We start from the raw sequence: 23,761 nt of genomic DNA on the forward strand, positions 1-23,761 counted from the left end.
TGAATATCTTTATTATTGGCCAAGTGTGATTGGACACGCAAGGAATTTGTCTTTGGTGCAAATGCTCTCAGTGTACATAAAGAAAAAATAAAATACGTTCATCAATCCTAAGATACAACACTTAGTGATAGTCATAGGTTACTAATAAGCAATCAAATCGTCTAGGAAACAATAACAACAATATAAATTGTAAAGATACAAGCAACACGGTTATAGTCATAAGTAGAAAGGAGATAGGTAATAGGAAGGATGACAAGAATAGCAATACAGTCTTAGTAAATAGTTGGACAGCATTGTGGGAGTTAGTTGTTTAGCAGAGGGATGGCCAGGATGTGAGGGGTAGGGTTAGGGTAAGTAGACTATGTGAGTTATTCAGTTGCTCAATTTGGGGCCCCTTGAGATCATTTAGCCTTCATTTTTCTCGATTCCGGAACCTCTAAGTAGGAACACAAACACCACCCCCGGTGGATTAATTGTAAAAAAGATTTAAAAAGCAAACAAACAAGTTAGTTATTTGAACATAAGTGCACCAACGTGCCTACCATCCCTGTCCTATCCTTCCTTCCTTCCTTCCTTCCTTCCTTCCTTCCTTCCTTCCTTCCTTCCTTCCTTCCTTCCTTCCTTCCTTTCTTATTCATATCCATTTCATGTATTCATAACCATGCTTATACTTATACATGTTATCTAATACTTGCTTGACAAATATAAATAAATAAATAAATAAAAAACCTGAGAACTGCCCAGCTGTTTCTTCGGTCAGTTTCGGGGGGCAGCTTCCTTTCCCTTCCCTTCCCTTTCCTTCCCCCCCAGTCGCACATGTTTCAAGACCCGCTTGGGGAAAAGAGGGACCCCCTCCCCCTTCTTCGGCGGCCGATGAGGGAGCCCAGGCCGGCTCTCCTCCTGCGGTTGTCGCATGGTTGGCCCCGCATTGCTGTGACCTCCTCACTGGTCGGAAGGAGTGAAGGGAGGAAGAGAGACAAGCAAGAGGAAAAGGGGAGGGAGGGAGGAAGAGGAGGGAGAGAAGGAGGAAGAACAGAAAAAAGGGGAGGGAAGAAGGGAGAAAGGAAAAGAAAGGAGGGAGGAAAGGAAGAAGAGAAGGAAAGGAAGAAGAGGGAGGGAGGAAGAAAGGAAAAGAAAGGAGAAAGGAAGGGAAGAAGAGGAGGGAGGGAGGAAGAAAGGGAGGGAGGAAGGAAGGAAAAGAAGGGAAGAAGAGAAGGGAAGAAGAGGAGGGAGGGAGGAAGAAAGGGAGGGAGGGAGGGAGGAAGGAAAAGAAGGGAAGAAGAGAAGGGAAGAAGAGAAGGGAAGAAGAGGACGGAGGGAGGAAGAAAAGAAGGGAGGGAGGAAGAAAAAGAGAAGGGAGGGAGGGAGGCAGAGAAAGGGAAGGGAGGACGAGAAGAAAGGAGGGAGGGAGGAAGAAAGGAAAAAAGGGAAGGAAGGAAGGAAGGAAGGAAGGAAGGAAGGAAGGAAGGAAGGAAGGGGGTCGCTGGAGAGTACCAAAGCGCCCCGACCTCCCCACACCCGGCTGGTGCAATGCGAATTTGTGGCGGGCCGCTTCGAAAGGGGAACAGGGGTGGGGGGAGGAGAGGGCTGGCTTTGCAAGCAGGATGAGAGGGAGGGGAAAGGGGGGAAGATTAAAAAAAAGGAGAAGAAGCGGCAGCCGGAGTCTCCGCCCTCCTCTATTACCATAACAACTAAGCCCCGCCAACCCTCCCCCTGACATGCCATTGAGCGGACTGGAGCTGCAGCAGCCGGAGGGCAGCAGGCGAGGGTTGCCCTCCGCGGCGCTCTCACTTTCTCCCTTGCACACACACGCACACAGGGACGCCCGCCCGAGCCAGAGCTCCGCGCGCTTCCCGGGGAAAGTTCGTTCTTCCCGCCGCCAAGCGCAGCCAGCCGAAGGAAAAGAGAAAAGGGAAAGCGGAGACTTTCTCTTCCCTTTCTCTTCCTTTCCCTCTCCTCCTCCTCCAGCCTCCGGGGAGTGCGGGCGGGGGGCACGCCTCTCCTCCTCGCCTTTGACACCCGAGGAAGCCTTGCGAGAAGGAAGGATGGCGTGAGAAGCAGGAGCGGGTAAGGGAGGAAAGAAAGCGAGGGGAGAAAAGCGGGGGAAGGAAGGAAGGAGAGGAGAGGAGGAGAGGAGGGAAGAGAGTAAAGAAGACAGGAGGAGAGAGGGAAGGAAGGAAGGAAGGAAGAAAGGAAGGAAGGAAGGAAGGAAGGAAGGAAGGAAGGAAGGAAGGAAGGAAGGAAAGAGGACGGGAGGGAGGAAGGAAGGAAAGAAGGAAGACAGAGGGAGAAAGGAAAGAAAGGAAAGAAAGAAAACAGAAGGAAGGAAGGAAGGATAGATCTGGAAATTCTCCAAGTTTAGTCGGAGAGCAGCCAGCCAGGAAGAAGTCTGGGCGCCCCGAAGAAGAGAAAGCAAAAGCCGCCGGCTGTGCCTCCTCCTCCTCCTCCTCCTCCTCTCCCGGCTGGCGCCCGCCTCGCCTCGCCCGGCCGCCGGCTCCCTCGGCTCCGCCGCCGCCATGGCCCAGGAGAACGGCGAGGAGCGCGGCTCGTCCTGGAAGAAACCCGCCGAGGACATCGGCCGCATCTTCGCCTTCAAGGAGACCCTGGGGACGTAAGTGCGGGGCGCCCCTCTCGCCATCCTTTGGGGACCGGGAAGGGCGGTGTGTGTGTGTGTTTGGGGAGGGTGCTGCACTTGGAATGGGGTGGGGTGGGGGAGATGCGAGTCCTGAGCTCGGGGTCCGACTTGGGGCCAGCGGTGGAGTTGGGTTGGCCCCCTTGTTGCTTGGCCAGGTTGGGGTGGGGAGGGTTGAAAAATCACCTCCCCTCCCCAGGAAAGGTGACCCCTCTGGATTCTGGAGAAGGGGGGTGGTAGCCCTTCCCCACCTCCTCCTGAGGCCCTCCCACCCCCGCCCAGCTGCTCTAACTTAGAGAGGAGATGTCTCACCCAATGTGCCACCAGGAAGTCCTCCTTGGGTTGAAGCCAATGGAGGAGGCATCTGAGGAGGCTTCCTCCCCATCATCGGTGGACCCAGCCACCTTTTCTTCCTGGCCTTAAATCTGCTTAAGGTAGCCTTGGGCTCCACCCCTCCACTCCCCAACCCGGAGTTTTCGAGCTTTGAAGCGGGTTCCTCTCGCAGAACAGGATGGTGTATTGCCCTTGTGGTGCCTCTGCGACAACCGGAGAAGGCCGGTTTGGGTAGTAGTTGTAGTAGCCAAATCTCTCAAGGTTGTTTCCCCCATGGAGGGTGGGGTGTGTGTGAGAGTCTATCTAGAGATCTCCTCCCCCCCCCACATTACCACATGTGTCTATTTCAGTCAACTGTCCTCTGTCCACACTTGGCATGGAGATGTTGAGTCCAGGAGGTGTGTGTTCCGTTGTGTTGGTTTGCGTGGACTGGACACCACACTGGCTTTTTTGGGCAGAGAAGAGGGGTGGCCTTGGTGAGGAAGGAAAGGGTGGTGTGTGATTTTGATGTCCAAGGGGGGGGGCTGGGAGTTCCTCTACCCCCATGGAGAGCCTCTTGTACAGAGGTCTCAAACTTGGCCACTTTAAGACTTGTGGGCTTCAACGCCCAAAATTCTCCAGCCAGCAATGCTGCGTGAAGAATTCTGGGTGTTGAAGCCCACAAGTCTTAAAGTGGCCAAGTTTGGAGACCCTTGCTCTTGTGAAATACAGCTAGTCCAATTATTATTATTATTATTATTATTATTATTATTATTATTATTATTATTATTATTATTGTTGTTGTTTTTGTTGTTATTTAATCTTTAGTGAGATTCACAGCCTTTGGGGCTGGTTGGTTGCTCAACAGCTCGAGTCCTAACCAAGGACCTAGGAACTGTTCAGGTAGCGCCGGAGGATATAAGCTGCTCCAAGTAGGGTGGTTATTATTATTATTATTATTGTTATTAAGTTTTTTATTTTATATTTATGACAAATCCATCTTTCATTTAAACGGTGTGTCGAACTGGGTACATCTACCCTGTGCTAAGAATTATAATTAATGCACTTTTCTTGCCAAAATAACATCAGCTTTCTGACAATCTTAACTGATTTTTCTATCTATTTTTATCGACCTGGGTTTTTTAATGGATTCCTTTATTGGTCAACCGTTGGTCAAATAAATCGCATACCATATATAATATTCCACTTTCTTGTTTTTCTGTATTTGCCAATGCTCATCTAATTTAATGCAGCTAGTCCTGGAACTAGCCCTAAGTCACAACAGCCCTGTAAGAAAGGTGGCTTACGACTGTTTTTCATACTTAACGACCGTTCCAGCATCCCTTGGAGTGGATGGGGTGGGTGGGTGTCGCGTGATTTACATTCAGATAATGATGAAGGACTCGCTTTTATGACGGTGGCGGTGTTTTCCCCGGGGGTGTGTGTCACGTCATCCTCTTCGGTGAACTGTCCAACAGGTGGACACCAGGATTCGCTTAATGGCCACGTTGCTACTTTAACAACTGTGGTGTTTCCCTTAAGGACGGCCGTGGTGAGGAAAAGTCGTAAAATGAGGCAGAATTTCTCACCTTTTAGCAACAGGAACGTAGGGATCACTTGGGGTCGTAAGTCGAGGATTTGCCTGTGTTGCTAGGGGTTTCACGAAAAAGAGGATTCTTGGACCCACGGAAACGCAACCCCAGTTAATACAAACCAGGAATGTCAGCTGTCCGTATTTATAGAGCTGGGATTTCAAAGGGTAAATACAGATTGTGGTGTAGGCTCTCTTGGCTGAATCTGACAGCAGAGTCTATTCATAGTAAGAAGAGGATAGCTGGGGATTGGATCTCTTTTATCCACCATGCTTAACTCTTCTTTGCCGGAATATTTTCTCCCTCCCTCCCCCTTTTCTTATTTTATTTATAGTGCTTCGGATAAAAAGATTAGCGAAAAGGAGGTTTGGGTTGCAATTTCCTTGGCATCGCGGCCACCCTGGCGTGGTTTCACGGGGGGCTAAGACGCGATTGGAATCACAAATCCAGCCCTGGAAAAATATTCTTCAGGCAGGGCGTTGAGGAAAGTTGACTTGCAAACTCCTAGTGCATCACTTAAGTATAGAGAGGGTACCTGGCTCAATAGTGTTAGTAGTAGTAGTAGTAGTAATAGTAGTAGTAGTAGTAGTAGTAGTAGTAGTAATGGCGAGAGGGATCTTGGAGTCCTGGTGGGTGCTCACTTCAATATGAGCCTGCATTGTGTGGCAGCTGCTGCCCAAAAAGACAACACAATCCTAGGCTGCATAAACAGAGGGATAGAACTGAGATTGTGTAAAGTGTTAGTACCACTTTATAAGGGCTTAGTAGGACCACGTTTGGAATATTGTGTCCAATTTTGGTCACCGCCATGTTTAAAAAAAGATGTTGAGAACTCGCTTAAAGATGAGCCAGCTGTGTGCGGCGGCAGCCAAAAAAAGCCAACACAATCCCAGGCTGCATGAACAGAGGGATAGAATCAAGATTAAGAGCCGTGGTGGCGCAGTGGTAAGAGCGCGGTAGTGCAGGCTACTTTGGCTGACTGCCGATGGACTGCAATTTGGCAGTTCGAATCTCACCAGGCTCAAGGTCGACTCAGTTTTCTGTCCATCCAAGTTGGGTAAAATGAGGACCCAGATTGTTGGGGGCAAGAGGCTGACTCTGCAAACTACTTAGGGAGGGCTGGAAAGCACTGTGAAGCAGAATTTAAGTGTTATTTATAAGTGGGGAGGGAGGGAGGGAAGGAAGGGAGGAAGGGAGGGAGGGCCATCGTGGCACAGTGGTTGGAATGCAGTATTGCAGGCTAACTCTGCCAATTACCAGCAGTTTGATCCTGACCAGCTCAAGGTTGACTCTTCGTTCCTTCGTTCCTTCCTTCCTTCCTTCCTTCCTTCCTTCCTTCCTTCCTTCCTTCCTTCCTTCCTTCCTTCCTTCCTTCCTTCCTTCCTTCTCCATCCCTGGAGGTTTTTAAGAAGAGACTGGACAGCCCCTTGTCTGAAATAGTATAGGGTCTCCTGCTTGAGCAGGGGGCTGGACTAGAAGACCTCCAAGGTCCCTTCCAACTCTGTTACTCTGTTATTCTCCAAGTTGGTCCATCAGGTGAGCCCTTCTAGATGACTGGAGCTAGAGATGACCACCCAGAGAGCCCTGGATTTGAAGAGACAGTCCTTACTTTGGTTATCCAGTGACAATGGCTCTCAGCAAATCCGGAAAACCAGGAATCCAGTGTGTGTGTGTGTGTGTGTGTGTGTGTGTGTCATGGGCTTTGTGGTACCTTGTCCTGAAGAAAACCAGGTCAATCTAGAAAAATTACCAAGTGATTGGGGTTTTTTTTTAGATTAATTGTTATACTTTCCCATTGTACTTTATGCTTTGTGGCCTGAAAGAAGGACTGGGCAACGACAAGGTTATTCGCTTTGGGTTTTTGATACAACGGTGAGCCCTTTGGGTGAAAGCAAGGATGGAAGAATAGAATAGAATAGAATAGAATAGAATAGAATAGAATAGAATAGAATAGAATAGAATAGAATTCTTTATTGGCCAAGTGTGATTGGACACACAATAAGTTTGTCTTCGGTGCAAATGCTCTCAGTGTACATAAAAGAAAAGATACATTAATCAAAAGTCAAGAATCACAAGGTACAACACTTAATGATAGTCATAGGGTACAATAGAATAGAATAGAAATAGAATAGAATAGAAATAGGAATAGAATAGAATAGAATAGAATAAGTAATGAGAAGAGAAGAGGGAATGGAATGAGAATAGAATAGCATAGAATAGAATAGAATAGAATAGAATAGAATAGAATAGAATAGAATAGAATAGAATAGAATAGAATTCTTTATTGGCCAAGGGTGATTGGACACAAGGAATTTGTCTTGGTGCAAATGCTCTCAGTGTACATAAAAGAAAAGATACCTGCATCAAGAGTCAAGAATCATCAGGTACAACACAATAATAGTCATAGGGTACAATAAGCAATCGAATCATACTAGGAAACAGTCAATATAAATCGTTAGGATACATACAACAAAGTTACAGTAACACAGTCACAAGTGGGAGGAAATGGGCAATGAGGAGTGATGAGAAGATTAATAGTAATAGTAGTGCAGACTTCGTAAATAGTTGGACAGTGTTGAGGGAATTATTTGTTTAGCAGAGTGATGGCATTTGGGAAAAAACTCGCCTTGTGTCTAGTTGTCCTGGTGTGCAGGGCTCTATAGCATCGTTTTGAGGGAAGGAGTTGAACCAGTTTATGTCCAGGATGTGAGGGGTCTGTAGATATTTTCACAGCCCTCTTTTGGACTCCTGCAGGATACAGGTCCTCCATGGAAGGCAGGTTGGTAGCCATTATTTTTTCCGCAGTCCTAATTACTCTCTGGCGTCTCTGTCTGTCCTGTTGGGTTGCAGAACCAAACCAGGCAGTTATAGAGGTGCAGAGGATAGACTCAATCATTCCTCTGTAGAATGTTTGGTTGATATGGAAGGAGGATCCCTCAGTTAAAAGAAATTTCTGTTTTAAATCATATTGAGTGATCCAACCTGGTTCAGTCCGGATTAAGTCACAGAGGACCCAAAGAGCATTTCAATCAGAAATCACCTAGGAAACCCTGAGATATTAGATTTCCTGTGGCTAGTCCGAAGAAGACGTGGCTTTTATAATGCAGCCCAAATACTCCGTCAGCCCCAGGGGAGTTGTGTGTATGTGTGTGTGTGAGGGGGTGCATTAGGGTTAACCTCTTATCTCTTTCTTTCCTTCAAAAATCCGCCGGAGATTTCTGAAAAGAATTCCCTAAAATTGCATATGGTATGTCAATCCAGCCTAATTATTCCTCTCAGATTACTTTTCTTAAATTATTGGTTTCTAGAGAGCAGCTTATTTCATGCTTAGAATTGCCAACGGTAGAGCTTCATGCATTAATTCGGGATCTCCCTTCATTGACAGAACAACAGGGCTGGAAGGGACCTTGGAGGTCTTCTAGTCCAGCCCCTGCTCAAGCAGGAGACCTTCTACCATTTGAGACAAGTGGCTGCCCAGTCTCTTCTTAAAAACCTCCAGGAAGGAAGGAAGGAAGGAAGGAAGGAAGGAAGGAAGGAAGGAAGGAAGGAAGGAAGGGGAGAAGAAAGAAGGAAGGAAGGGGAGGAGAAGGAAGGAAGGAAGGATGGAAGGAAGGAAATATCAGATGGTAACTCAAAGCTGATGCTTTCAGCCAGATAGTAGATCTGGAATCCACATGCTACACCTCCCAATTGCTTAATTGACTGGAGTTGCTGTCAATCAAGCCATTGGGTGGGTGAATGTGGAGCCATGCAGAAGGGAACAAGCAGGGGATTTTGGTATTCACATGTATGCCTGCAACGCTGCTCCGAGATTAGGTCTAATTAACGTGTAGTAGGAAAACCCGAGCAACACCTACTTACAAATCAGAGTGCCTCCATTTCTAAGTGTACATTCCTCTTATTTACTTGAGAGTAAGCGTTTTTGCAATTAGTCGGAAATCCAGATGAGAAGATTTTGAACACAGAATTCCAGGGATATTTGATCTCTCTCTCTCTCTCTCTCTCTCTCTCTCTCTCTATCTATCTATCTATCTATCTATCTATCTATCTCTCTATCTCTATCTCTATCTATCATCTATCATCTATCATCTATCATCTATCATCTATCTTATTCTCTCTCTCATCGTTCATCTCTCTCTATCTCTATCATCTATATCTATCTATCTCTATCTCTGTCATCTCTTTATCATCTCTCTCTCTATATAGATATATAGATCTCTCTCACACACACTATCTCTCTCTCATCTACCATCTCTACCTCTATCTCTCCATCTCTCTATCATCTCTATCATTTCTCTATAGCTATCTCTCTCTCTCTCTCTCTCTCTCTCTCTCTCTTATCTATCTTTAATCTCTATATATTTAATAATATTTTAGCTGTGTTTTTAAAGAAGGGTTGGAGAACGTACTTTCTGTGTTGTTTCTGTGAACTATAGTTGAGGATTCTAAGAATAGCTGACAGTTCCCTCTGGGCTCCGGTGAGCCTCCGCATGATGTCATTAGAAGTTTTGGGATCGCCATGGTGATTTTGTGAAACTTTGGGGGAAAGTTGTCACAGCACGGTGACTAATGGGGAGCCGTCTTCGCCATGGCTGAATGTTGGTGGTGATTGCTAACCCAGAGGTTTTGAGTGCTGAAAACGGGCTTCCATTTGTGATTGGTTGCGCCCATGTTCGATTTGTGGAACAACGGAAAGGACGGCATCCATATTTCGCCCGCCTGTTTGCAACATTTCATTTTTAGAAGGCAAGTCCTGGAAAGAAAGAAGATAATATTTATAATTTGGGGATGCATAATATTTACCTTCCTAGCCCTTCAAGAAGATGATGATGACCATAAGAAAAATTATGGCGCATGCAGAATCTGATAGGTCAACTTTAGAAATAAAAGACAAAGGAGAGTCTAAATATGGAATAAATTTTATCAATGTTTATATAGCAGAAGACAAGGTAGAAATATTAGTAGTTATGATTAGATTAATTAGTAATTAATGTATTAAATAAGGAGATTACAAATGAGGAAGTAAAATGTATATATGTATAACAAAGTTAAGTTGGATATATTGTGTTGTATTCTCATAATTAAAATTAAAAAATAAATAAAAATTATTTAGGATTAAAAAATAATAATATGATGATGACTGTAAAGGAAATGATAGGGTTGAGGAAGAGGATCATTTCTGAGGCCAGGATTTCCAGGGTAGCAAAATATATCGTGCAGGAAAAACAAATTGAGAGAAGGGGTGGGAAAATGTGCTTTTGAAAGAATAAAAAAAAAAAAAACACCTTGGAAATAACTTGCATATTCGAGGCTATGTTGGCTCCATTCCTTTATTCAAAATCCTGGTCGAAAACCCTGCTAGGAAACACAGAAGGTCCTTGACTTACGTCCACAATCGCGCCCCAACTTTCCGTCGCTGAGGGAGGCATGCGTTCAGCTAATTTTGCCCCATTTTACGACGTTTCTCGCCACATTAGTTAAGTGAATCGGTGCAGTCCTTCGGTGCCGTCATTAAGTGAGTCACACAGTTGTTAAGTCAATGTAAAAAAAGCACACGCACACACAAAAAAAAAAGAGAGAGAGAGAGCAGAACTTTTAGGAACATCTGGCAGAGAGCCTTAATAAGACAAATAAAAATACAAATTGAACGGGAGGAACTGATAAGGGAAGGCACTTGAACCATCACGTGGTGGGAACCTTCTAAGAGATATTTAAGAAAAGCAAGACAATTTGGCATGAAGCTGACTTGCTTCTTTTATTTCGATTTTTTACGGCTGAGGATACAGAACAGATGCTCTTGCAGTTCTCTGGTTTTGTTTTTTTTCCCCGGGAACGGAGAGAAATAAACGTTATAAGCTCAAGCTAGCGATTGGGAGAACGGGAGACAAGTCCAGATGGTATCCATCTGATGGGCTTCAAAGAATTAAGAAGGGAAATTGCTGACAAAAAAGTTACAACTTCTCTCTGAGGCATTTGTTCCCCAGGATCGAAAAAAATAAACATTAGAAACGCTGGTTTTTTTCTTTTCTTTCTGAAGGGGATTGATTGTGGAAGGAGGCTGGAAATTAATCTTGATGGAGTAAAGTTCAGGTATACTCTCATTGGAGTAAAATTCAGTTTTACTCTCGGTGGAATACAATTCAATTTTACACTTGGTGAAGTAAAATTCAGTTTTACTTTTCGGTGGAGTAAAGTTCAGGTATACTCTCATTGGAGTAAAATTCAGTTTTACTTTTGGAGTAAAATTCAGTTTTAATCTCGGTGGAGTAAAATTCAGTTTTATTCTCGGTGGAGTAAAATTCAGGTTTACTCTCAGTGGAGTAAAATTCAGGTTTACTCTCAGTGGAGTAAAATTCAGTTTTGGTGGAGTAAAATTCAGTTTTTCAGTTTTCTTTCCATAGAAAGAAAACCAGCAAACGTAGAAAATGGAAATGATCACGTACAGAAAAGAATGAGTAATAGAAGAAAAGAGAAGGTAAGAAGGAAGTTCGCAGTCATCCAGGTCAACGTTGTCCCAAAGGTGCTTTCTCCAAAAGGCAACTGGATTTCCTTTGTTTTTTTCCCTTGAAAGCATTTCGCTTCCCACACGAGAGCCTTCTTCGGTTCTGAAGAAGAATTGAAGAACTGAGGAAGCTTCTTGGTTGAGAAATGAAAGGTTTTCAAAGAAAAACAAAACAAGAAATTCTCAAAAGTGTTTTTCCAAGAGGCAACTGGACTTTTGTTTTTCCTTGAGGACATTTCGCTTCTCACCCAAGAAGCTTCTTTAGTTCTTCAGCTGACTTTCAAGGCAACTGGACTTTCTTGAAAATGGTTCACTTCTCACCCAAGAAGCTTCTTGGATGAGAAGTGAAATGTCTTCAAGAAAAAAACCTAAAGAAAGTCCAGTTGCTTCTTGAAAAAAAACACCTTTGGGACAACCTGGATGTCCATCAACATAAAACAAAAAAGTCCAATTATCTTTTGGAAAAACTCTCCTTGGGACATTCATGGAGAAGTTAGGAAGCAAAATCAGATGGATAAGTAACTTTCCTTGTAGATATGAATTAGTTCTAATAATGATGAAGGTTGAAAGTAAAAATTTAAGCTCTGTGTATAACATTTATGTATGTCTGCGAGAACAAACGCATGTCACCGCCGTGTTTGTTTCTCCTGCCCTTTCTCGTCATTTTCTCAGGCTTGAATGTTGATAGTTGTGTTTACACAAGCTTGTTATATGGATCCATCATCCTTTTTTCCTGCCTTGACAACTTCAGCCTTCACAGTTCGTCAAGTCTCATGAGCTTTAGGAGAAATGCCTGCCCTTTTCTCATTTAGAAGCAGGCTCAAACTTGTGGCCCGTTCTTCTGGAGAACTTCTGAAGCTGGAACTGGATTCCTGGGCGGTGATCCGATCTTCTAATTCCTCAGATTGTCCTGCGTCCAGAATTGATTAAATTTATAAGTGTGTCTTAATCTCGGTGAGCAAGAAATGAGAAACGTAGAAGCTACCACCTATTGGATGACTTATCTATTTTCTTCTTCTAGGGCAGTGGTGGATAACCTTTTGGGGCTCCTGTGCCAAAAATTGTGCACGCGTTTGCATGCACGGACTTGTGTGTCAGCACCCAGAAGGCAATGCATGCCCCCACACACCTCCTATGCATGCTCACACAATCCCCACCCACCCCCGCCACCCCTTACCTATACTGCACCTCACAGATGATTTTCAGTTGGTTTGAGGCCTTTTTGGCCTCCCAGAGGCTTTAGGAAAGCTTCTGCAGGCTTTGCAGGCGAAAACTAGGCCCGTTTCATCACTTCTGGTATTTCCAGAAAAACAGGAAGTGACAAAACGGGCCTGGTTTTCATCCTGAAAAGCCTGCAGAAGCCTTCCTCAAGCCTTTGGGAGGCTGAAAAAGGCCTCAAACTGGCCGAAAATCAGCTGTGAGGTGCGCACATGCGCAGTGAGGTAAGTTTGCCTGCAGCTCACATGCCGGCACAAATGGCTCTGTGTGCCACCTGTGGCATGCATGCCATAGGTTCGCCATCACGGTTCTAGGGTGTTAAATGGGGAAAGAGATCTATGTTTGTAGTAATCAAATATGAAGTGGGGATTCTACCATACTGCCATCTTCTCAACTGAGTCCCAAGCTTCAAAACTTTTAGCAACGGGTTCTCTGCCTGGTTGCTGGGTGGCCATGGTGGGCATGGCCCAGTCGGCCTCCTGCATCATGGCAGGGGGGATTGCTCTCACCAGGCTCTGGAGGCTTTCCTCGACCTTGGGGGTGGGGGCGAAAATGGCCTCCCCGGGCTCCGGAGGCTCTCTGGAAGCTGGAAAGAGGCCCACTTCTGCCCTTCCTGAACCTTCCAGGAGACCCATTTTTCACCCTCCCCGAGCCTCTACTTACCTGCACCCAAAACAGGCCATATGGGGACTCCTGGGAGGGGCAGAGTGGGTGGGCGAGGCCAGCCAGGAGTGGGATTTGGGAGTTCTCTGAACTGCACAGAATCTTAGGTAGAGGCTCTCCCGAACCCCTCCCGAACCTCCAGCAGCCCACCCCTGGGCCCAAGGTCGGGGAAGTAGTGGCAGAAACTAGAGGTGGAATCAAAAGAGTAAGCAGCCTAGAATTCCTATGTAGTCACAAGCGCACTAAGTCCAGCCCCCCATTGAGTGCCATTGACACATATTTAACTCTAACTAGTGTTGGCTGTTACCTGAGAAAGATTGCTGTGTGTAGGCATGACTCGCAATAAATCAGATTAATTAAATCTTCACAGGTGGACCTGATCTTTTGCGCCTGACACCCTGATTTTCCTGAACTTGTGCCGATCCATGTGAGTCCAGTAAAGAATACAACTCTTTCAAGAACCACTGACTGGTTCAGCAAGAGCTCACACGATAAATTCCATCATTTTTCATAATATGTCTGTATTATCTTTTTCTTTTCTTCATCTCCATAACAAATCTTTCCTTACTCAGCTATCAGTTGCATTATCTTTTTCATTACTTTCTCTTTTTTCATTTTATACACCAGCCATCTGCCCGGTTTATTTGCATTTTCAAAAAAATTCTGTTTGGCACTCCTAATTTTCTGAGCTAATTCTTCTTTTTCCATCAACCCCATTTTGTGTTTAACTAAGTCCATTTAGTTTCTAATGTCCTTTTTGTGTGGACATCTCTGTAGTTCCTTCTCGAGTTTCTTGTATTCCTCTAGCATTTGTTGCATTCGTCTTTTCTTTATATTTCTTTTTCTTGTATGGTCTATTATCAAGTCTCTGGCATAGGCCACACTTATGACTGTTGTAAGCCTCCCCGCGGTCAAAATTCAGAGGCTTGGCAGCTGACTGGTATTTATGATGGTTGCTGTGAACAACGGCAATGATTTGCTTCATGGCGGCGGCAAGAAAAGTCGTAAAATGGGACAACACTCGCTGAACCAATGTCCCCCTTAGCAACATACACGTTGGGCTCCATGGTGGTCGTAAGTGAAGGACTACCTGTACTTTGGATGGTCTTAGGCAATAATTCTCAACTTTTAAAGATGTTGACACTTCGGCTCCCAGAATTCAAGCCAGGTTTCATGTTGGCTACAACATTAGTCTACTTTTCATCGTTCGTTCCAGCTGTTAAAATAGGGAGAGTTGAGAAGCGTATGTGGAATCTCTGTTCTATTATTGGCAAATAATCATGTAATAGAGAAGATTTTCTTCCAAATGTTACCTGTTTGAAGAGAATTGTGAAAACTGGTCTTTTAATCCCCCCCTGAATTTTGTGACATTTATACCAACAAAATCTAGGGCTGGATTATTATTTTTGTTTACACAGAAACTGGAGTCCTAGTAAGTTCATTCAGACTTTTGGTCTCTTCTTGGAGTCTTGACGTAGATTTGGCTGAATTTTTACAACATTCCTGGTGTGTTTTCTTTGGCTCACAGTAGCTGAGGATCACAAGTTTGCCTTGTTCAAATAAGCTTGGATAGCTTGAATCTTTCCACTTAAACAGCTTCTGCCAGGACAAGAAAAAATTGTGAAATAAAAAATTGGAGGTGCCAGGAGGTAAAAGTAGTCCCTAGATTACGATGGGAACTGGGGTTGTAGTCAGAAAATGAAGCAGTTGTATAGTTCAATGTCATGTCATTGCAACAGCCAGAATTCTGAGTTTCCTTCTGCAGATTCCTTCCAGATTCGGGTTAGAATTCTCCGTGGAAATATTGCAATACTGGAACATTTTTGGAGAGCAAAATCTTGACAAAAGTCAACGGCCTCTAAAAATGGCCCAATTCAACTTATTTCTAATTTGGGTAAACCTTAGGATGGCATGTTATGACAAACTTCTTTTGGCCCGTATGCAGGGGTGGGATTCAAAATGTTTAACAACCGGTTCTGTGGACGTGGCTTAGGTGGTGGGCATGGCTTGGTGGTCATGTGACTGGGTGGATGTGGCTTGGTGGTCATGTTATTGGCTGGGCATGGCCAACTCAACATTACTCACATCGAGGCAGGCATTTCCTCGCCTGGCCTCTCATGACTGTGGGGATGCTGCAACAGTCATAAGTGTGAAAAATGGTCATAAGTCACTGCCATTTTTCAGTGCCATTATAACTTTGAATGGTCACTCCACACAAGCAAAGTACCAGCAAAGGAGGGGAAAATAACTCCAGAGAAGTTCCTGAGACAGGAAGTCTCGTCCTGCCAAGAACGTAATAAGGGTTAACGGAGAGACAGTTTCTGTAAGCAACACCAGAATGTTTCCTTCGTGCCTTCCTTACAGGATTAGGCCAGTAATTTCTTCTAACAACCGGTTCTCTGATCTGCTTAGAATGTTAACAACCGGTTCTACCGAATAGGTGAAAACTGGTAGAATCCCACCCCTGCCCATATGGACTTAAAGTGCGAAGTTCTTGGCTTATATTTAATTTAGAGTTTCCCAAACTTTTTTCCTTCGTTACTCAAAACTGCTTATCAGAAAGTCTTTTATACCCAATGTAATTAAAACACTTTAAATCGATTTAAAGATTGGAGAGGCAGGGTCTTTGGAGCTGCCTGAGCTTGGTGGTTTTCTTGCAGACTTTTTATTATCCAAACACAAGGTAACATTATCAAGGTTCTAGATGACTAGCATTGATGATGTTACATAGTTGGGTCATGAAACGTCTGCTAGAAATCACCAAGCTTGGAGAGCACCAAGAGCACCACCTCTCCTCCTCCACCTCCACCTCCACCTTCACTCCTGTCCTTCTAGCACTGATGACATTACCTAGTTGGGTCATGAAATGTCTTCAAGAAAAGAATCAAGCTCAGACAGCACTAAGGACCCCGTAGTCATTGACCTCTTCCTCCTCCTCTCCTTCAGTACCACTTCTTCCTCCTTCATTCCTCTCTCAAACACCACTCCCTTCTAACACTGATGATGTTACCTAGTTGGGTCATGAAACGTCTGCAAGAAAACCACCAAGCTCCAAGGACCCCACAGTTCAACCCCGAACTGCAAATAATTCTCCTTTATTGGTATCAATTTAAATGTCCCTATTGTCATTGGACTGTGAGGATTGCCCAAAGAAAAACAATTTTTATTCCATTTGGCGGAATTTACACCCTGGTTTAGGAAGCCCTGATGTAGAGGCTGCTCCACTCCAGACGACTTACATCAAACAAGTAAGAACCGTGGGAAAATCCAAAATTATCATGCAGGAAAAATCATTGCAATCAACCTGTTGAGGTTCCATATGCTGCACGAACCAGAAAGAGGGCTGGGAAAATATCTACAGACTCCTCACATCCTGGACATCAGCTGTTTTAACTTCTCCCCTCAGGATGCCACTATAGGGCATTGCATGCCAAAACAACTAAGACACAAAGATATTTCTACCATCCCCCCCCGCCCATGCCATCACTCTGCTGAACTTCTAATCCCCACAGCACCATCCTAAAGATTACCCATGTAGTAGGGCTATATTGCTATTATCCTTCTCATCTTCTCAGTTCTCACCTTTTCTCCTCTGTCCTACTGTCTTCTCCTATTGGTATCTTATGATTTATCTCCTATTGTACCTTGTGATTAATGATCTACGATCCATCACTTTTATTGTTTTGCACGTACACTGAGAGTTTATGCACAGGAGACAAATTCCTTGTGTGTCCAATCACACCTGGCCAATCTCTCTCTCTCTCTCTCTCCTCTCACTGAACCATCCAGCTTCTTGGATGAGACTATCTATCTATCTATCTATCTATCTATCTATCTATCTATCTATCTATCTATCTATCTATCCATCCATCCATCCATCCATCCATCCATCCATCCATCCATCCATCCATCCACATCTTCTTTTAACAACCCCATAATTTCTTGCGGATGAAGTCTGGGCAACTGAATGGAGCTAAGTGTTTTACGGGCCGGATGCCCTTCCTGTCACCAATGTGGAGTTTTTTTCAGCAGATATATTCTCAGTGTGCCCAGAGAGAGAAACATCTGCCTCTACCTAGGATCGAACTCACAGACTCCTGATTGTGAGACGACATTGTGAGGCTCCACCTCTAGGCCACTGCACCACTCTTATACAGATCCATCCATCCATCCATCCATCCATCCATCCATCCATCCATCCATCCATGTCTGTCTGTCTGTCTGTCTGTCTGTCTGTCTGTCTGTCTATCTATCTATCTATCTATCTATCTATCTATCTATCTATCTATCTATCTATCTATCATCTTCTGTCTTCTTTCAGTCTCCCTCCTCCTCCTCCTCCTCCTCCTCCTCCTCCTCCTCCTCCTCTCCTCCTCCTCCTCCTCCTCCTCCCTCCTCCTCCTTCCCTCTCTCTCTCTCTCTCTCCACCTATCTATCTTCAGCATCCAGAAGACAAATTATATATAAAACTTCCTACACTGGTTGACCCACCATCCTCCCCCCAGATCCGTAGAGAGCACCCACATTTTCACTGACTTTTTGAACCTCATCAAGACAGAAGATGTAAGGTCCTCTGGTGGGAGGTTGTTCCCCAGGGGAGACCCTGGGGCAGAGAAGGAAGATTTTGTAGGTCCCAGTAAAACGAAGGACCTGAATTATACCTGTCCGGCCCAATTTCATGAAGGTGTACATAGATTGTAACCAGCACCTCAAGTTATTACTAGCAGTGCTACAACTTAACTGAATTCAGAGAGTCACAATTAAAATTTATGCTTACTTCATAGGCCCATAATTTTGCATTTGATTTTTTTTTTAAAGAGTATGAAAACAAAATGAAGCTGAAAAGCTGTTCCCAGACAGCTTAAGCAATTTAAGGTCAAAACTGAAATCCCTACCAAGCTTCTAACAATGTTGCATAACCAAGTTCTCACAGAGTGGTGTTTAATCAGCTTTAATGCTGGGAGACCAAAACAAATATATCTTATATACATATATAAAAGTGAAATGCCACTCACTCATCATCACTAAATCACCAGAACCATAAAGCCTACAAACTTGAAATTTGTCACATAACTCCCTCTTGGCTTCTAGGTGCAAAAAAGGGTTTTTCGAAATGACCATCATTAGTATTTCCTATATTATTATTAACACGCTCTGATGCTAAGGAGTTCTACTCCCCTCCCCACCTGAAAAGAAATCTCTTCCAAATGCAAAACACAAGCAGAGGAGAGAAGTCTTGCAAATAAACCTTTATTCTTGCAAATAAACCTTTATCTTTGCAAATAAACTTTATCTTTGCGAATAAACCTTTATCCTTGCGAATAACCCTTTAATCTTGCGAATAAGCCTTTACTCATGCAAATAAACCATTATTCTTGTGAATAAACCTTTATTCTTGCAAATAAACCTTTCCCTTGCGAATAATATTTTATTCTTGCGAATAAGTCTTTATTTTTGCGAATAAACCATTATTCTTCCAAAGAAGCCTTTATTCTTGTGAATAAACCATTATTCTTGCAAATAAGCCTTTATTCTTGTGAATAAACCTTTAATTTTGTGAATAACCCTTTATTCTTGCGAATAACCCTTTAATCTTGTGAATAAACCATTATTCTTGTGAATCACTTTATCCTTGCGAATAAACCTTTATCCTTGCAAATAAACCTTTATTCTTGCGAATAAGTCTTTATTTTTGCGAATAAACCATTATTCTTCCAAAGAAGCCTTTATTCTTGCGAATAAACCATTATTCTTGCAAATAAGCCTTTATTCTTGTGAATAAACCTTTAATTTTGTGAATAACCCTTTATTCTTGTGAATAACCCTTTATTCTTGTGAATAACCCTTTATTCTTGCGAATAACCCTTTAATCTTGCGAATAAACCATTATTCTTGTGAATCACTTTATCCTTGCGAATAAACCTTTATCCTTGTAAATAAACCTTTATTCTTGCGAATAAACTTTTTTCCTTGTAAATAAAATTACCGTAACATTGGAGGTCAGAAGAGTTTGATGGCACCTTTTTCCAGCTTACAAAATGCTATGTAAAAGGCATCGGTTGTTGTGAGCTGCGGCTGATTTTGGACAGGCATAAATTAACACCTTTCTGCAACAACGTTCAACGTTTCTGTTTTTTTTCTTTTAATTAAAAGGATGCTTTTAAAGCAAGGTGGGGCAGGGACGAAGGGAAGTCACGGGCAATACGGCCAGCACTGAAATTGGATCCCCCTGTTCTTTTGTGGGGTTTTTTTCTGACCCGTCGAGGGTGTGCTTGGAAATCTGCCCGATATGTCTGCATCTGGTAGGTGTTCCTGTTCAGCTTTGTTTTTAATTATAGCCCAAGGAAGACGATGTTCCTGTGATGAATTTGGTGAGGTCATGGATAGGAACCCGTTCATGGCCGTGGCTTTATCTATTTGCATTTTATAAATATATATATGAAAAGGACTTGCTTGCACTGGGTGCTGGATCCTCTTAAAAATCTCCTTTTTAAGAATCTCATGGGTTAGAAGTTTGTGGGAATCAAGAGTTGAATCATTTTTATCTCAAATGTCCTATGCCCTCTAAGCTGGGTGGTTTTCTTGCAGACGTTTCATTACCCAACTAAATAACCTCATTAGTATCAATAAAGAAGAATATCTGTAGCTTAGGGTTGAAATTAGAAGTCTTTAGTGCTTTTTGAGCTGGGTGGTTTTCTTGCAGACGTTTCATGACCCAACTAGGGAACATCATCAGTACCAATAAAGGAAAATATCTGTAGTTCAAGGTTGAAATTAGAGGTCTTTTTGGTGCTTTCTGAGCTTAGTGGGTTCCTTTTAGACGTTTTATGAACCAACTAGGTAGCATCATCTGTGCTAGAAGGGAGAGGGGTTTGCAGAGAGGAGGAGAAGGAGGAGAACTGTGGGGTCCTTGGTGCTCTCTGAGTTTGGTTGTTTTCTTGTAGATGTTTCATGACCCAACTAGGTAACGTCATCAGTACCAATAAAGGAGAATATCTGTAACTCAGGGTTGGAATTAGAAGTCTTTGGTGCTCTTTGAACTTGGTGGTTTTCTTGCAGACGTTTCATGACCCAACTAGGTAACACCATCTGTTCTATTACCTAGTTTGGGTAATGAAATGTCTGCAAGAAAACAAGTTTAGAGAGTATCAAGGACTCATTTCAACCCTGAGCTACAGATATTCTGTTTTATTATCCTATGTAAACTTATCTTTTCTTTGTACTATTTTCTCTCTCTCTGTAATAAGACAAGGAAAGGAGTTTGATGTTTCCTATGCAGCTTTCCTGATACAACCTTTGATCTTTAGCCATGGTTTCTCAGGGAAAGAAAAGCAAATAGTGGCAACCATTCCATTTCCACGTAGGTTGTTAAATGAAACCCACTCACACAAAGACATGCAGACGGTCTGGTAAGATAAAATTGATGCCTTCATGGAGATCTTATCAGGCCCAACAGAGATATTTGGTGGTCTTCAGATACCTACCCATAGTCCTCGAGTTACAAGAGTTCATTTAGTGACTGTTCAAAGTTAGAACGGCACTGAAAAATGTGAGTTATGACCATTTTTCACACTTGTGACCATTGTAGCATGGTCTCCATGGTCACGCGATCAAAATTCAGACAAGTGACTCGTATTTATGACGGTTGCATTGTCCCGGGGTCACGTGATCCCTCTTGGTGATCTTTGGAGAAACAAAGTGTCAACTCATAAAACACTTTGTATACACTTTTTATAGTTGACAACAGAAAGAAGGGGGTGGAGGGAGTTTCAAAGAGCAGGCGGCAGTGTGGAATCGAAAGTACATTCCATTCATATTTTCTTCAAAGACTGATTAGATGACTGAAGCTTCTGCCGGGCAAAAATCTAATTGGAGAGCATGATTGATGACTCTTGGCTATGGACATTTTTGTTGTTGTATGCTACACCCAGAAGGGTGGGGGGGAAAGCAAGATAAAGGATGACAGTGAATTACGTATCTCAGAGTTGGCTACACCCAGATTAGTGCCGGACATAGAATGTTACCTTCAAATAAATCCTTTTTAGTTTTGGAAGTGTGGCTCGAGGCTCATGATTTAATTGGAGTAACTGCCGGAATCCTAATACAAAGTCAATGGGGAAACCAGATTCACTTTACGACCGTGTTAGTCACAACTGCAGCGATTACCTTAACAACTCTGGCAAGCAAGGTTGTAAAACGTGGCAAAACTCATTTAACCAATGTCTCCCTTAGCAACAAAAAAATTTGAGGCTCAATTGTGGTTGTACGTTGAGAACTACCTGTACATCATGGGCACAAATATTTTAGATATTCCAAGATATCCAATCAACCCATGGAACAGAAGTTGCCTTCAGAAGTTTGTGAGAGCTTCATCCCTGGAAGCTTTCAAGAAGAGACTAGACTCCCATCTGTCAAAAATGGTATAGGGTCTCCTGATTGGGCTGGGTGGGTTGGACTAGATGACCTAGAATGTCCCTTCCAACTCTGACATTCTACATTCAATGGAACAGAAGTTGCTTTCAGAAGTTTGTGGAAGCTTCATCCCTGGAAGCTTTCAAGAAGAGACTGGGCTGCCCTCGGTCAGAAATGGTGGAAGGTCTCCTGCTTGGGCAGGGGCCGCGGGTCAGACTAGATAACCTACAAGGTCCCTTCCAACTCTGTTAATTTTTCTCTGTGACATCATCCAGGAGGGGGAAATTCTCTTTCTTCAAAAAGGGAATTATCATTTTTGGTCACCTTTCAAAAGAACGATAAAGGCATGATTTTAGAAAGAGATGGATAAGAATTGTTTCTGTCTCGTACCCGGTGAAGAAGCGCCAGATACCGTTCTTTCTTCATCCGTGTTGTATACTGAGGACATTTGTATGAAGGTAGCAGAAAAATTTCTCTCTCTCTCTCTCTCTCTCTCTCTCTCTCTCTCTCTCTCTCTATCTCTATCTCTATCTCTATCATCTATCATCTATCATCTATCATCTATCATCTATCATCTATCTTATTCTCTCTCTCATCTTTCATCTCTCTCTATCTCTATCATCTATATCTATCTATCTCTATCTCTGTCATCTCTTTATCATCTCTCTCTCTATATATAGATCTCTCTCACACACACTATCTCTCTCTCATCTACCATCTCTACCTCTATCTCTTCATCTCTCTATCATCTCTCTCTCTCTCTCTCTCTCTCTCTCTCTCTCTCTCTCTCTCTCTCTCCAGTTTCATTATCTGCCTTTCATTCTGGTTCTTTCAAGGACAGTATTTCAGATATTCAGGAGGCTTAAGACGTGTCCTCTGTTCCTGAAGTTCTCTGGGAAATAATAGTTTTGCGAACGCTTTGTGAGGGAACATTCTGAATGACAATTTAAAGTACAAGGCAATTGTGCTTCAAGTATTCAGCGAGTGTCGCATTTATTACCGAAGTAGAAAGCAAAAAAATAATAATACATCATTTTCTCCTCATACTTTGACCTCCTCTGCCATTGTAGGGAGTGTTGGAGATGATTGGGCCTCTTAATTGGCACCGAGTCGAGTTTTTTCAAAGAAAATTAGGGATTTGAGTCATGCCATGCTGAGGGACGAGAGAGTCTCGTCTTCTCTCTTGGTATCTGGACTGATTCAGAGGGATCTTCGCAGCAAAAACAAGGTGGGACCAAGAAGGATTGTAGGTGTCCTTCAGCCCTTTCCTTCAGGTGTAAGTTGACACCTACAGCGGAGAGAAGGTTTGCAGAGATCCTCTTTGGATCTCTTGTCCGCCCACCGGGATGACCCTGGACATATTGTGTTGCCCAGAGGGAGAGAGACAAATGGTGGACAGCTGCTCCTCAGTTGGAAGTTTTCAGAAGCTTTTCAGGGCAGGGCTTGAAGGGGTCCCTTGAAGACCGGATGGAAACATCGGACTGGCCTCGCCTGGGACCTGAGGTTAAGCAGGGTGAGGTGTGGTCAGCCTTTGGATGAGCGGCTTCCGGGAAAACCCTGGAGCTGCAGGATAAAATTGGGAAGTTAGAAGTTCAGAAGAAGGCCAGTGGTGGTGAGCAGCTTCTGCATTCCTGCCAAGAAGTCTACGTGGGGTTGTCCAAAAAGGCACCAGGAGTTGAGCTTCGTCTGAAGATTCTTTTGTTCACCTCATTATATTCGTGATTTTGATGGTCAACTCCCTTCCTCCGTCCCTCCCTCCCTCCCTTCCATCCATCCATCCATCCCTCCCGTCCCTCCTTCCCTCCTTCTCCTCCTTTTTCATTCCTTCCTCCCCTCCTTCTCTCCCTCTCTCCTTCTCCTTCTCTTTCTCCCTCCTCCCTCCTCCCCTCCCCTCCCTCCCTCCTCTCCTTCCTTCCTTCTTCTCCTTCTCCTTCTCTTTCCTTCTTCCCTCCTCTGTCCTTCCTTCTCCTTCTCCTTCCTTCCTTCTTCTCCTTCTTTCCTTCCTCCCCTCCCTCCCTCCTCTCCTTCCTTCCTTCTTCTCCTTCTCTTTCCTCCCTCCTTCCCTCCCCTCTGTCCTTCCTTCTCCTTCTCTCCTTCCTTCCTTCTTCTCCTTCTTCTTTCCTTCCCTCCTCCCCTCCCTCCCTCCCTCCTCCTCTCCTTCCTTCCTTCTTCTCCTTTTCCTTTCTTTCCTCTTCCCTCCCCACTCCCTCCTTCCCTCTCCCCTCCTTCCTTCCTCCTTCTTCTTCTTCCTTCCTTCTTCCTTCCTTCCTTCCTTCTTCTTCTTCCTTCCTTCCTTCCTTCCTTCCTTCCTTCCTTCCTTCCTTCCTTCCTCCCCCTCCCCCCTCCCCTTCTCCTTATTCTCCTCCTTCCTTCCTCCCCTCCTCTCCCTCCTTCTCCTCCTCCTCTTTTTCCTCCCTCCCTCCCCTCCTT

General features: G+C 43.9%; 1 protein-coding gene across 1 annotated transcript in view; it reads left to right on the plus strand.

Moving 5' to 3' along the window:
* Nucleotides 1–1,718: 1,718 nt before the first annotated feature.
* Nucleotides 1,719–23,761, plus strand: part of CAMK1D (calcium/calmodulin dependent protein kinase ID) — a 153,102-nt gene continuing 131,059 nt past the window's right edge. Inside the window, exon 1 of the mRNA XM_026667849.2 lies at nt 1,719–2,611. Coding sequence (XP_026523634.1) covers nt 2,517–2,611 — 95 coding nt within the window. The 5' untranslated portion in view covers nt 1,719–2,516. The remainder of the gene's footprint in view (nt 2,612–23,761) is intronic.

Source organism: Notechis scutatus, chromosome 6 (assembly GCF_049901735.1).
Source record: "Notechis scutatus isolate UNSWTSFEM ecotype Mainland chromosome 6, rNotScu1.2, whole genome shotgun sequence".
Lineage (NCBI taxonomy): Eukaryota > Metazoa > Chordata > Lepidosauria > Squamata > Elapidae > Notechis > Notechis scutatus.